The sequence below is a fragment of the Molothrus aeneus genome, unplaced genomic scaffold (assembly GCF_037042795.1).
Source record: "Molothrus aeneus isolate 106 unplaced genomic scaffold, BPBGC_Maene_1.0 scaffold_70, whole genome shotgun sequence".
Taxonomy (NCBI): Eukaryota; Metazoa; Chordata; class Aves; order Passeriformes; family Icteridae; genus Molothrus; species Molothrus aeneus.
The window spans coordinates 344,595-358,967 of NW_027099222.1; the positions used below are offsets into that span (position 1 = coordinate 344,595).

The 14,373-nt window shown below is 64.1% G+C and overlaps 1 protein-coding gene across 1 annotated transcript in view; it reads right to left on the reverse strand.

The window, feature by feature from the left end:
* Positions 1–785: 785 nt before the first annotated feature.
* Positions 786–14,373, reverse strand: part of TRIM28 (tripartite motif containing 28) — a 30,619-nt gene continuing 17,031 nt past the window's right edge. Inside the window, exons 8-16 of the mRNA XM_066571482.1 lie at positions 10,943–11,081; positions 10,238–10,274; positions 9,467–9,526; positions 7,961–8,300; positions 6,410–6,705; positions 4,675–4,783; positions 3,642–3,716; positions 1,927–2,061; positions 786–1,837 (exon numbers count right to left, since the gene is read on the reverse strand). Coding sequence (XP_066427579.1) covers positions 1,700–1,837; positions 1,927–2,061; positions 3,642–3,716; positions 4,675–4,783; positions 6,410–6,705; positions 7,961–8,300; positions 9,467–9,526; positions 10,238–10,274; positions 10,943–11,081 — 1,329 coding nt within the window. The 3' untranslated portion in view covers positions 786–1,699. The remainder of the gene's footprint in view (positions 1,838–1,926; positions 2,062–3,641; positions 3,717–4,674; positions 4,784–6,409; positions 6,706–7,960; positions 8,301–9,466; positions 9,527–10,237; positions 10,275–10,942; positions 11,082–14,373) is intronic.

Genomic DNA, 14,373 nt, shown 5'->3' on the forward strand with positions numbered 1-14,373 from the left:
AATCCAAGCATAGAAATGGGTTGAGAATTCAGGAAATCCAGGCACAGAAATGAGGGAAATTCCTGGAAATCCAAGCACAGAAATGGGTTGAGAATCCAGGAAATCCAAGCATAGAAATGGGTTGAGAATCCAGGAAATCCAGGCACAGAAATGAGGGAGAACGCAGGAAATCCAAGCACAAAAATTGAGAATTCAGGAAATCCAAGCACAGAAATGAGGGGAATTCTAGGAAATCTAAGCCCTGAAATGAGGGAGAACCCAGGAAATCCAAGCCTTGAAATGGGGCAGAATCCAATAAACCCAAGCACAGAAATGGGGCAGAACTCAGGAAATCCAAGCCCCAAAATGGGGGAAGAATTCAGGAAACAGAAGCCCAGAAATGAGGGAGAATCCTGGAAATCCAAGCCCTGAAATTGGGCAGAATCCAGGAAATCCAAGCACAGAAATGGGGGAAAATCCAGGAAATCCAAGCACAGAAATGGGGGAAATTCCAGGAAATCCAAGCACAGAAACTGAGGAGAATTCAGGAAATCCAAGCACAGAAATGGGGGAAAATCCAGGAAATCCAAGCACAGAAACTGAGGAGAATTCAGGAAATCCAAGCACAGAAATGGGGGAAAATCCAGGAAATCCAAGCACAGAAATGGGGGAAATTCCAGGAAATCCAGGTTAAATCATCAAGGACAGAAATTGGGGAGAATCCAGGAAATCCAAGCCCTGAAATTGGGGCAAATTCAGGAAATCCAGGTCAAATCCAGCCCAGAGATGAGGCAGAACCCAAGAGATGAAGCTTTAAAACCTCCCAGAGCTTTATTTTCCTTCATGACCCCAGGCTAAGGGGGGGACAGGGACACCCCCACATCCCGGGGGGCTCTGGGGGGAACCCGAACTTGTGGGGGGAAATTGGGGTCCTGGGAGGAGAAATTGGGGTCCTGAGAAGGGAAAGTGGGGTGCTGGGAGGGAAAATTTGGGTCCTGTGAGAGGAAATTTGGGTGCTGGGAGGGAAAATTTGGGTCCTGTGAGGGGAAACTTGGGTGCTGGGAGGGAAATTTGGGTCCTGTGAGGGGAAATTTGGGTGCTGGGAAGGGAAATTTGGGTCCTGTGAGGGGAAATTTGGGTGCTGGGAAGGGAAATTTGGGTCCTTTGAGGGGAAATTTGGTGTCCCGGGAAGGGAAATTTGGGTGCTGGGAGTGGAAATTGGGGTGCTGGGAGGGGAAATTTGGGTCCTGTGAGGGGAAATTTGGGTGCTGGGAGTGGAACTTGGGGTCCTGTGAGGAGAAATTTGGGTGCTGGGAGAGGAAATTTGGGGTCCTTTGAGGGGAAATTTGGGTCCTGTGAGGGGAAATTTGGGGTCCTTTGAGGGGAAATTGGGTCCTGAAAGGGGAAATTGGTGTCCTGTGAGGAGAAATTGGCGTCCTGAGAGGAGAAACTGGGGTGCTGGGAGGGGAAATTGGGGTGCTGGGAGGAGAAATTGGGGTGCTGGGAGTGGAACTTGGGGTGCTGGGAGGGGAAATTGGGGTGCTGGGAGGGGAAATTGGGGTGCTGTGAGGGGAAATTTGGGTGCTGGGAGGGGAAATTGGGGTGCTGTGAGGGGAAATTTGGGTGCTGGGAGTGGAACTTGGGGTGCTGGGAGGGGAAATTGGGGTGCTGGGAGGGGAAATTGGGGTGCTGGGAGGGTTTTCCCCCCCAGCAGGGTCGATCAGGAGCCTGGAAACACCTCCAGCGCTTCCTCAGGGTCCAGCAGGAGCCTGGAGAATTTCTGGTCGCCGAAGACGGCGCTGAGGCGGCTCTCGAGGAAACGCTGCAGCTCCAGGATGGACTGGACGTCCGCCTTGTCCTGGGGGGGAAATGGGAATTCCAGAGGGGTTGGAGCCCCCCAAAACCTCCCCAAGAAGCCAAGAGGAGCCCCCCAAGGGCCGGGCAGACCTCGGTGAGGCGGTGGAACTGGCGCAGCAGGCGCCACCCGTCGCGGGCAAACTCCTCGGGGCTGCGGTAGTGGGGGCTCAGCTTCTCCTGCAGCCGCGCCCGCATCAGCGTCAGGTCCATGGCGTCAGCGCCGTCCTGAGGGGTGGGCACGGGGGTCAGTGACGCCAAACGGGGCTGATCCCAACCGTGATCCCAAACGGGGCTGATCCCAACCATGATCCCATCCCCGGATCCCAAACGGGGCAGTTCCCAACCACGATCCCAAACGGGGCAGATCCCACCTGTGACCCCAAACGGGGCTGATCCCAACCGTGATCCCAAATAGGGCAGATCCCACCTGTGATTCCACCCCCTGATCCCAAACGGGGCTGATCCCAACCATGATCCCATCCCCGGATCCCAAACGGGGCAGTTCCCAACCATGATCCCAAACGGGGCAGATCCCAACCGTGATCCCAAACGGGGCTGATCCCAACCGTGATCCCAAATAGGGCCGATCCCAACCGTGATCCCAAATAGGGCAGATCCCAACCGTGATCCCAAATAGGGCAGATCCCACCCGTGATTCCACCCCCTGATCCCAAACGGGGCAGTTCCCAACCGTGATCCCAAATAGGGCAGATCCCACCCGTGATTCCACCCCCTGATCCCAAACGGGGCTGATCCCAACCGTGATCCCAAACGGGGCAGATCCCACCTGTGATTCCCACCCCCGGATCCCAAACGGGGCTGATCCCAACCATGATCCCACCCCCGGATCCCAAACGGGGCTGATCCCATCTCCGGATCCCAAACGGGGCAGTTCCCAACCATGATCCCAAAAGGAGCAGATCCCAACCATGATCTCAACCCCTGATCCCAAATGGGGCAGATCCCAACCATGATCCCACCCCCGGATCTCAAACGGGGCTGATCCCACACCCTGATCCTGATCCCACCCCTGATCCCACCCCCTGATCCCAAACAGGGCAGTTCCTATCCATGATCCCATCCAGACCCACCCTCTGATCCTGATCCCACCCCTGATCCCAAACAGGGCACATCTCACCCCTGATCCCAGCCCCGATCCCTGATCCCACCCCCTGATCCCGATCCCACCCCTGATCCCCCCAGATCTCACCCCAGATCCCCCCTGCTCTGCTCCCACTGCTCACCGGGGATCTGATCCCACCCCTGATCCCCCCTCAGATCCCACCCCCGATCCCACCCCTGATCCCCCCCCGAACCCCCCTGATCCCCCCCAGAACCCCCCTGATCCCCCCCATCTGCCCTGATCCACTCCCCCTCTCCCCAGGGAGCTGATCCCCCTCAGATCCCACCCCTGATCCCCCTCAGATCCCACCCCCGATCCCCCTTGATCCCAGCCCCCAAATCCCATCCCCGATCCCCTCCAGATCCCCCCAGATCCCCACTGGGCTCCCTCCACTCACCAGGGAGCTGATCCCACCCCCGATCCCTCCCCCAATCCCACCCCAGATCCCCCCAGATTCCCCCACTTTCCCCCCCGGGCTCACTGGGGAGCTGATCCCCCACAGATCCCACCTTGATCCCCTCCCCATCTTCCCCCAATCCCCCCAGATCCCCCCAGATTCCCTCAATTTCCCCCCTGGGCTCACCGGGGAGCTGATCCCCCACAGATCCCACCCCTGATCCCCCAATCCCCTCAGATCCCACCTTGATCCCCCCAGATCCCCCCCGATCCCCCCCGTGCTCACCAGGTTGCTGCAGAGGCGCTGCAGGGGCCGGCAGGGCTCGTGGCACAGCAGCTCCAGCAGCACGAACTCGCAGCGCTGCGGGATCGGGGTCGGGGTTGGGATCCCGAGGGAGGAGATCCCAGGGGATCCCCCGGGATCGGCCCAGAGGGGTCAGCCCAGCAGGATCAGCCCAATGGGACACCCTGGGATCGGCCCAGTGGGGTCAGCCCGGTGGGATCAGCTCAGTGGGATCGGCCCAGTGGGATCAGCCCAGCAGGATCCCCTGGGATCAGCCAAGAAGGATCGGCCCAGTGGGATCAGGGGATCAGCCCAGTGGGATCACTCCAGCAGGATCCCCTGGGATCAGCCAAGAAGGATCAGCCCAGTGGGATCGGGATCAGCCATGGGATGGGTCCAGTGGGATCGGGATGGGCCCAGTGGGATCGGGATGGGCCCAGTGGGATCAGATCAGCCCAGTGGGATCAGGATCAGCCCAGTGGGATCAGGATCGGCCCAGTGGGATCAGGATCGGCCCAGTGGGATCGGGATCAGCCCAGTGGGATCAGGATGGACCCAGTGGGATCAGATCAGCCCAGTGGGATCAGGATGGGCCCAGTGGGATCAGGATGGCCCCAGTGGGATCAGATCAGCCCAGTGGGATCAGGATGGCCCCAGTGGGATCAGATCAGCCCAGTGGGATCAGGATCGGCCCAGTGGGATCAGGATGGGCCCAGTGGGATGGGGATCAGCCCAGTGGGATCAGGATGAGCCCAGTGGGATCAGGATGGGCCCAGTGGGATCGGGATCAGCCCAGTGGGATCGGGATGGGCCCAGTGGGATCGGGATGGGCCCAGTGGGATCGGGATCAGCCCAGTGGGATCGGGATCGGCCCAGTGGGATCAGGATGGGCCCAGTGGGATTGGGATCGGCCCAGTGGGATCAGGATCGGCCCAGTGGGATCGGGATGGGCCCAGTGGGATCGGGATGGGCCCAGTGGGATCGGGATTGGCCCAGTGGGATCGGGATCAGCCCAGTGGGATCGGCCTGGCCTCACCTGCTGGTCCTGGGGGCTCAGTTTCTGCGGGGGGCCCTGCTCCGGGTCCGGGTCCGGCTCTGGCAGGGGAGGGGGCAGCTCCTGGCACAGCAAACAGATCCACTCGGGGCTGTGGGATCGGGAACGGGGATCAGGAACGGGGATCGGGAACGGGGGATTGGGAATGGGGATCGGGAACGGGGATCGGGAACAGGGGATCGGGAACGGGATCAGGAATGGGGGATCGGGAATGGGGGATCAGGAACGGGGATCGGGAACGGGGGATCGGGAATGGGGATCGGGAACGGGATCAGGAATGGGGGATCAGGAATGGGGATCGGGAATGAGGGATCGGGAATGGGGGATCAGGAATGGGATCAGGAATGGGGGATCGGGAATGGGGGATCGGGAATGGGGATCGGGAATGGGGATCGGGAATGGGGGATCGGGAATGGGGATCGGGAATGGGGGATCAGGAATGGGATCAGGAATGGGGGATCGGGAATGGGGGATCGGGAATGGGGGATCCCCATGGGGCTGGGATTGGGAACAGGGATCCCCACGGGCCTGGGATCGGGAATGGGGTCATGGGGGATCAGGGCAGTGGATCCCAGGGGGTGACACGGGGCAGTGGATCCCAGGGACATTGAGGGGTGACAGTGGGTGACACAGGACAGGGGATCCTGGGGACATTGGGGGACATTGGGGGGTGACAGGGGGTGACACAGGGCAGGGGATCCTGGGGACATTGGGGGACATTGGGGGGTGACATGGGGCAGGGGATCCCAGGCCTAGGAGGTGGCACAGGGCAGGGGATCCTGGGGACACCGGGGGACTCGGGGTGACACGGGGCAGGGGATCCCAGTGGGTGACACGGGGCAGTGGATCCCAGGGACATTGGGGGGTGACACGGTGCAGTGGATCCCAGGCCTAGGAGGTGACACGGGACAGTGGATCCCAGGGACATTGGGGGGGGCCAGTGGGTGACACAGGGCAGGGGATCCCAGGCCTAGGAGGTGACACAGGGCAGTGGAACCCAGGGACACTGGGGGGTGACACGGGGCAGGGGAACCCAGGGGGTGACACAGAGCAGGGGATCCCAGGGACACTGGGGGACATTGGGGGCTGACACGGGGCAGTGGATCCCAGGGACATTGGGGGGTGACCAGTGGGTGACACAGGACAGGGGATCCTGGGGACACTGGGGGACATTGGGGGCTGACACGGGGCAGTGGATCCCAGGGACATTGGGGGGTGACCAGTGGGTGACACAGGACAGGGGATCCTGGGGACACTGGGGGACATTGGGGGGTGACACGGGGCAGGGGATCCCAGGCCTAGGAGGTGACACAGGACAGTGGATCCTGGGGACACTGGGGGACTCAGGGGGTGACACAGGGCAGGGGATCCTGGGGACACTGGGCGACATTGGGGGGTGACACGGGGCAGGGGATCCCAGGCTTAGGAGGTGACACGGGGCAGGGGATCCCAGGGACATTGGGGGGTGACACGGGGCAGTGGATCCCAGGCCTAGGAGGTGACACGGGGCAGTGGATCCCAGGGACACTGGGGAACTCAGGGAGGTGACACGGGGCAGTGGATCCCAGTGGGTGACACGGGGCAGTGGATCCCAGGGACATTGGGGGGTGACACGGGGCAGTGGATCCCAGGGAGGTGACAGACACAGGACAGTGGATCCCAGCGGATGGATCCCAGCGGATGGATCCCGTTGGATCCCGCTGGATGCCAGCCGTACCTGGGCACGTCGCGCAGGGCGGGCAGGTGGCAGTGCAGGTGGAAGCAGCGCTGGCAGCGGTCACACATCACCACGGCCCCGGCCTGGCCGCACACGCGGCAGCACGAGACCCCCGCGGGGACACCCCCGGGGACACCCCCGGGGACACCCCCGGGGACACCCATGGGGACCCCCATGGGGACCCCCGAGAGCCCCGGGGCAGGGCCTGGGTCCCCCGGGGGAGGGGGCAGCAGCCCCACGGGTTTGGTGTCCCCGATGTCACCGGTGTCACCGATGGGCGACTCCTGCTGCTCCTCCTGCTGGGGGGGACACGGTCAGGGACAGGGACAGGGACAGGGACAGGGGACAGGGGACAGGGGACGGGGACAGGGATGGGGACAGGGATGGGGACAGGGATGGGGATGGGGACAGGGACAGGGGACAGGGACAGGGGACAGGGGACAGGGGACGGGGACAGGGATGGGGACAGGGATGGGGATGGGGACAGGGACAGGGGACAGGGACAGGGGACAGGGGACAGGGGACGGCGACAGGGATGGGGACAGGGATGGGGATGGGGACAGGGACAGGGGACAGGGACAGGGGACAGGGGACAGGGGACGGCGACAGGGATGGGGACAGGGATGGGGATGGGGACAGGGACAGGGACGGGAAAAGGGACAGGGACAGGGATGGGGACAGGGATGGGGACAGGGACAGGGACAGGGGACAGGGGACGGCGACAGGGATGGGGACAGGGATGGGGATGGGGACAGGGACAGGGATGGGGATGGGGACAGGGATGGGGACAGGGATGGGGACAGGGACAGGGGACAGGGATGGGGACAGGGACAGGGACAGGGATGGGGATGGGGACAGGGATGGGGACAGGGATGGGGACAGGGACAGGGGACAGGGGACAGGGATGGGGACAGGGACAGGGACAGGGATGGGGATGGGGACAGGGGACAGGGACAGGGGACACAGGGACAGAGATGGGGACAGGGACGGGAACAGGGACAGGGGACAGGGACAGGGATGGGGACAGGGGACAGGGATAGGGGACAGGGACAGGGGACAGGGATGGGGACAGGGGACAGGGACAGGGGACAGGGATGGGGACAGGGACGGGGACAGGGGACAGGGATGGGGACAGGGACGGGGACAGGGACAGGGATGGGGACGGGAACAGGGACAGGGATGGGGACAGGGACAGGGGACAGGGGACACTGGAGGGGGATGGGGAGGGGACACTGGGGACACTCACCAGGGTGGGGAGGGGACACTGGGACGGGGAGGGGACACTGGGGACACTCACCCGGGTGGGGAGGGGACACTGGGGACACACACACTGGGACTGGAGGGGACACTGGGGACACACACTGGGTGGGATTGAGAGGGGACAGGGTGCACTGGGGAGGGGACACTGGGGACACTCACCAGGGCGGGGAGGGGACACTGGGGACACTCACTAGGGTGGGGAGGGGACACTGGGGACACACACACTGGGACTGGGAGGGGACACTGGGGACACACACACTGGGACTGGGAGGGGACACTGGAGTCACCCACCTTGACCAGGAGAGCTGCGTGTGGCTGCCCCGTCCCTTCTGTCCCTTCTGTCCCTTCTGTCCCTTCTGTCCCTTGTGTCCCTTGTGTCCCCGCTGTCCCCTCGGTGCCCGCCGTCCCCTGGGTCCCCGGTGTCCCCGGTGTCCCCGGTGTCGCCGGTGTCCCCTGGGCGCCCTGCTCGATGACGATGAGGCTGAACTCCTGCGCCGAAGGCCCCGGGAAGATGCGGAACACGGGCGGCTGCGCCGGGTCCAGCTCCAGGTCCAGCTCCAGGCGCTCCAGGCTCACCCGAGGCTGCTTGGGGAGCCTGGGGGGGCTGCCCCAAACCGAGGGGGGGCCCCTCCTGGGGGGATAAACGGGGTCACCAGGGGACCCCAAAACCCCAGGGCACCCCAAAACCCCTGTGAGCCCCTCCTGGGGGGATAAACGGGGTCACCAGGGCACCCCAAAACCCCAGGGGCCCCTCCTGGGGGACAGCGGGGTCATCAGGGCACCCCAAAGCTCCAGGGACCCCTCCTGGGGGACACTGAGGTCACCTGGGGACCCCAAAACCCTGGGGGGCCCTCCTGGGGGAGAACGGGGTCACCAGGGCACCCCAAAACCCCTGGCAGGGATAAACGGGGTCACCTGGGCACCCCAAAACCTCTGAGGGGGATCCTGGGGGACACCGGGGTCACCTGGGGGTCCCAAAACCCCTGGGGCCCCTCCTGGGGGACAACGGGGTCAGCCCTGAGGGGACCCCAAAGCTCAGGGGGTTCATGGGAAATGGGGGCTGGGGGTCCCTGGGAACGCTGGGACAGGGGGACGGGGACAGTGACAAGGCTGGGGGACAGGGGGACAGGGGAACAATGACAAGGGTGGGGGACAGGGTGACAAGGGTGGGGAAGGTTGGGGACAGGGAGACAGGGACAGTGACAAGGGTGGGGGACAGGGGGACAGGGGGACAGGGGAACAGGGACAAGGCTCAGGGGGACAAGGCTGGGGATGGTTGGGGACAGGGACAAGGCTCAAGGACAGGGACAGGGACAGGGGGACCCCAGGACAGGGGACAGGGACAGTGACAAGGCTGGGGAAGGCTGGGGACAAGGACAGTGACAAGGGGGACAAGGGACAGTGACAAGGCTGGGGAAGGCTGGGGACAGGGACAGTGACAGGGGGTCCTGGCACAGGGGGACCCCAGGACAGGGGACAGGGACATCCTGGCCAAGGGACAGGACAGGAGGGGCTGCAGGTGGCCCTGGCCAGGGCGACAGGCGACAAGGGACAGGGGGTGGCAGGTGACAGGTGACAAGGGACAGGGGGTGACAGTGACAAGGGACAGGGGGTGACAGTGACAAGGGACAGGGGGTGGCAGGTGACAAGGGACACAGGGGGTGGCAGGGTCCCTGACAGGCGACAAGGGACAGGGGGTGGCAGGTGACAAGGGACACAGGGGGTGGCAGGGGACAGGGGGTGACAGGTGACAAGGGACACAGGGGGTGGCAGGGTCCCCTCCCCCTCCCTCGTTACCGTTTAATGAGCAGCTTCTTAACGAGCTTCTCCTCCCGGGGGGAACGGCCGGGGATCCTCCTGCAGGGGACAGGGACAGATGGCACCGGGGGACAGGGACAGGGGACAGGGACAGATGGCACCAGGGGACAGGGACAGGTGGCCACAGGGGACAGGGACAGGTGGCACTGGGGGACAGGGACAGATGGCATCAGGGGACAGGGACAGGGGACAGGGACAAATGGCACCAGGGGACAGGGAGAGATGGCATCAGGGGACAGGGATAAATGGCACCGGGGGACAGGGACAGGGGACAGGGACAGATGGCACCGAGGGACAGGGATAAATGGCACCGGGGGACAGGGACAGATGGCACCAGGGGATAGGGGACAGCCCCAATTGTAACCCCTGGGACAGGGGACAGGGGACAGTGTCACCCCTGGGACAGGGGACAAATGTCACCTGGGGACAGGGGACAGGGACAGTGTCACTCTGGGGACAGGGGACAGCCCCAAATGTCACCCCTGGGACAGGGGACAGGGGACAGTGTCACCCCTGGGACAGGGACAGGGGACAAATGTCACCCTAGGACAGGGGACAGGGACAGGGGACAAATGTCACCCTGGGACAGGGACAGGGGACAGTGTCACCATGGAATAGGGGACAGTACGAGGGTGACAAGGGACAGGGGGTGGCAGGGGTGGCGGCAGGGGGTGGTGACAGGGACAGGGGGTGGCAGGGGTGGCGGCAGGGGGTGGTGACAGGGACAGGGCCCCCCCTGTCCCCACTCACGTCCTCGCAGCGGTGACGCCGTTCTCGGGGCTGGCGGCTGGGGACAAACGCCCGTCAGGGACTGCCCGAGGGTCCCCTCCCCTGTCCCCCTCCCCTGTCCCCATGTCCCCATCCCCTCTCCCGTGTCACCATCCCCGTGTCCCCTCCCCTGTCCCCATGTCCCCAGCCCAGTGTCCCCTCTCCCGTCCCTTCCCTGTGTCCCCTCCCCTGTCCCCGTGTCCCCCTCCCCGTGTCCCCGTGTCCCCTGCCCTGTCCCCGTGTTCCCCTGTCCCCATGTCCCCTCCTGTGTCCCCGTGTCCCCTCCCCTGTCCCTGTGTCCCCTCCCGTGTCCCCTCCCCGTCCCCATGTCCCTGCACCTGTCCCCGTGTCCCCTCCTATGTCCCCATGTCCCCGCACCTGTTCCCCTGTCCCCGTGTCCCCCTCCCCGTGTCCCCGTGTCCCCTGCCCTGTCCCCATGTCCCCTCCCGTGTCCCCATGTCCCCTCCCGTGTCCCCGTGTCCCCTCCCCATGTCCCCATGTCCCCCCCTGTGTCCCCGTGTCCCCCCCTGTGTCCCCGTGTCCCCCCCTGTGTCCCCGTGTCCCCTGCCCTGTCCCCCCGTGTCCCCTCCCGTGTCCCTGTGTCCCTTCCCCCTGTCCCCGTGTCCCCCTCCCCGTGTCCCCTCCCCATGTCCCCATGTCCCTGCCCGTGTCCCCGTGTCCCCTCACCCAGCTGGGGGCTGGGGGTGGCCGCTGGCTCCAGGGGGGGCGGTGACATCCGGGGGGGAGGTGACAGCTGGGGGGGAGGTGACAGCCGGGGGGGGCCCTGCAGGAGCAGCTCCGGTGTCACCTGGCCCCCGGTGACAACCTGCAGGACGGGACACGACAGGGAGGGGACATCAGGGGGGTGGCACCGCCAGAATGTCACCAGGGGACCGGTGGGGACAATCACAGGGGGGTGGCACCCCCAGAATGTCACCAGGGGACCGGTGGGGACAATCACAGGGGGGTGGCACCCCCAGAATGTCACCAGGGGACCGGTGGGGACAATCACAGGGGGGTGGCACCCCCAGAATGTCACCAGGGGACCGGTGGGGACAATCACAGGGGGTGGGGACAATCACAGGAGGGGTGGGGACATCATGGAAGGGGTGGGGACAATCACAGGGGGGTGGGGACAATCAGGGGGTGGGGACAATCACAGGGGGTGGGGACAACACAGGGGGGTGGGGACACCACAGGGGGGTGGGGACATCATGGAGGGGTGGGGACATCATGGAGGGGTGGGGACATCATGGAAGGGGTGGGGACAATCACGGGGAGGGGGTGGCAGCCCCCGAATGTCCCCCCTCGTACCTGCTCGGTGGGGGAGGGGCCGCGGGGGGGGCTCCGCGAGGGGGGGAGGGGCGGCTCCGAGATGATGGCACCTGGGGGGGGGGGGAGGGGAGGGAGGGGGTCAGGGGACACCGGGGTCACCTGACCCCCCCCGCCCCCATGTCACTGTCACCCCCCTGTGTCCCCTGACCCCCCCGTGTCACTGTCACCCCCCCCCTTGTCACTGTCACCCCCTCTGTCCCCTGTCACCCCCTCCCTGACCCCCCCGTGTCACTGTCACCCCCCTGTGTCCCCTGACCCCCCCGTGTCACTGTCACCCCCCCCGTGTCACTGTCACCCCCCCTGTCACTGTCACCCCCCCCCCCCCCGTGTCACTGTCACCCCCCCCCGTGTCACTGTCACCCCCCTGTCCCCTGTCACCCCCTCCCTGGGTCCCCCTGTCACTGCCACCCTCAGCCCCTCCCATCCTTTGTCACCCCATGCCCTTGTCCCTTGTGTCCCGTGTCCCCCGGTGCCCTCTGGCTGTCCCCAGGTGTCCCCTCAGTGTCCCCATTGTCCCCTCAGTGTCCCCTTAGTGTCCCCATTGTCCCATTGTCCCCTCAGTGACCCCATTGTCCCCTCAGTGTCCCAGTGTCCCCCCAGTGTCCCCAGTGTCCCCTCACCGAAGCTCTGGGGGGATGGAGCGCCCATCCCTGCAGGTCCCAGTGACCCCATTGTCCCCTCAGTGTCCCCATTGTCCCCTCAGTGGCCCCTCAGTGTCCCCATTGTCCCAGTGTCCCCTCAGTGTCCCATTGTCCCCTCAGTGTCCCCATTGTCCCCATTGTCCCCTCAGTGTCCCCTTAGTGTCCCCATTGTCCCAGTGTCCCCTCAGTGTCCCATTGTCCCCTCAGTGTCCCCATTGTCCCAGTGTCCCCTCAGTGTCCCATTGTCCCCTCAGTGTCCCCATTGTCCCCATTGTCCCCTCAGTGTCCCCTCAGTGTCCCCATTGTCCCCTCAGTGTCCCCATTGTCCCCATTGTCCCCTCACCGAAGCTCTGGGCGCTCCGGGTCCATCCCTGCAGGTCCCATTGTCCCCTCAGTGTCCCCATTGTCCCCATTGTCCCCTCAGTGTCCCCAGTGTCCCCAGTGTCCCAGTGTCCCCTCAGTGTCCCCTCAGTGTCCCCTCAGTGTCCCCTCAGTGTCCCCTCACCGAAGCTCTGGGCGCTCCGGGTCCATCCCTGCAGGTCCCACTGGAACCGCAGCTCCCCCTGAGGCTCCGGGGGCTCCAGGGGCACCCTCAGGGCCCCCAACAGCTGCGCCTGCACCTGGGGACATTGGGGACACATTGGGGACATTGGGGACATTGGGGGACATCACAGAGCCTCAGGGCCCCCAACAGCTGCGCCTGCACCTGGGGACAGTGGGGACACATTGGGGACATTGGGGGACATCAGGGACATCACAGAGCCCCAGGGCCCCCAACAGCTGCGCCTGCACTTGGAGACAGTGGGGACATTGGGGACATTGGGGACATTGGGGACACATTGGGGACATCACAGAGCCCCAGGGCCCCCAACACCTGCGCCTGCACTTAGGGACACTTTGGGGACACATTGGGGACATTGAGAGGATTTGGGGACATTGGGGACATCACAGAGCCCCAGGCACCCCCAGGGCCCCCAACAGCTGCGCCTGCACCTGGGGGGACACTGGGGACACATTGGGGACACATTGGGGACATCAGGAGACACAATGAGACATCGCAGGGCCACAGGGACATCGGGGGACATCGCAGGGACACCAGGGGACATCAGGGGACATTGTGGGTGACCCTGAGAGCCAGGAGCAGCTGTGAGTGGCTCTGGGGGACACAGGGGACATCAGGGGACATGGGGGACATCACGAGACACCAGGAGGACACATAGGGACATAAGAGAACATCAGGGGACAGTGTGGGGACACCAGGGGACACCAGGGGACACCAGGGGACACCAGGGGACATCAGGGGACATCAGGGGACATTGTGGGACATCAGGGGACACCAGGGGACATCAGGGGACATCAGGGGACATCAGGGGACATTGTGGGACATCAGGGGACACCAGGGGACACCAGGGGGACATCAGGGGGACATCACGGAGGAGAAAATGGCGCTGGCCCCACTCTGAGAGCAGAGTGCCAGCCACAAAGGCCACTGGTGTCCCCAAGTGCCACCCTGTCCCTTGGGATGGGGTCCCTGGAGGATCTGGGGTATTTGGGGGGTTCCCTGGAGGATTTGGGGTATTTGGGGTATATTTAGGGGAATTTGGGGTGTATTTAGGGGTTTTTGGGGCATTCTCTCAGCAGCCTCCAGGACAGCAGCAGGGCTGTGCCATGGGGGGAAATGGGGCCAACCACAAAGGCCACTGGTGTCCCCAAGCGCCACCCTGTCCCTCAGGGTCCCTGGGGTATTTTTGGGGTATATTTGGGGTAAATTTGGGGTACATTTGGGGTACATTTGGCGTGGTTTTATGGGGCATTCTCTCACCAGCCTCCTGGACAGCAGCAGGGCGGTGCCGTGGGGTATATTTGGGGTAAATTTGGGGTACATTTGGGGTACATTTGGGGTACATTTGGGGTATTTTTGGGGGGTTTTCTCTCACCAGCCTCCAGGAGAGCAGCAGGGCGGTGCCGTGGGGTACTTTTGGGGTACATTTAGGGGTATTTTTGGGGGGTTTTCTCTCACCAGCCTCCGGGACAGCAGCAGGGCAGTGCCGTGGGGTACATTTGGGGTACATTTGGGGTAAATTTGGGGTACATTTGGGGTATTTTTTGGGGTTTTCTCTCACCAGCCTCCTGGACAGCAGC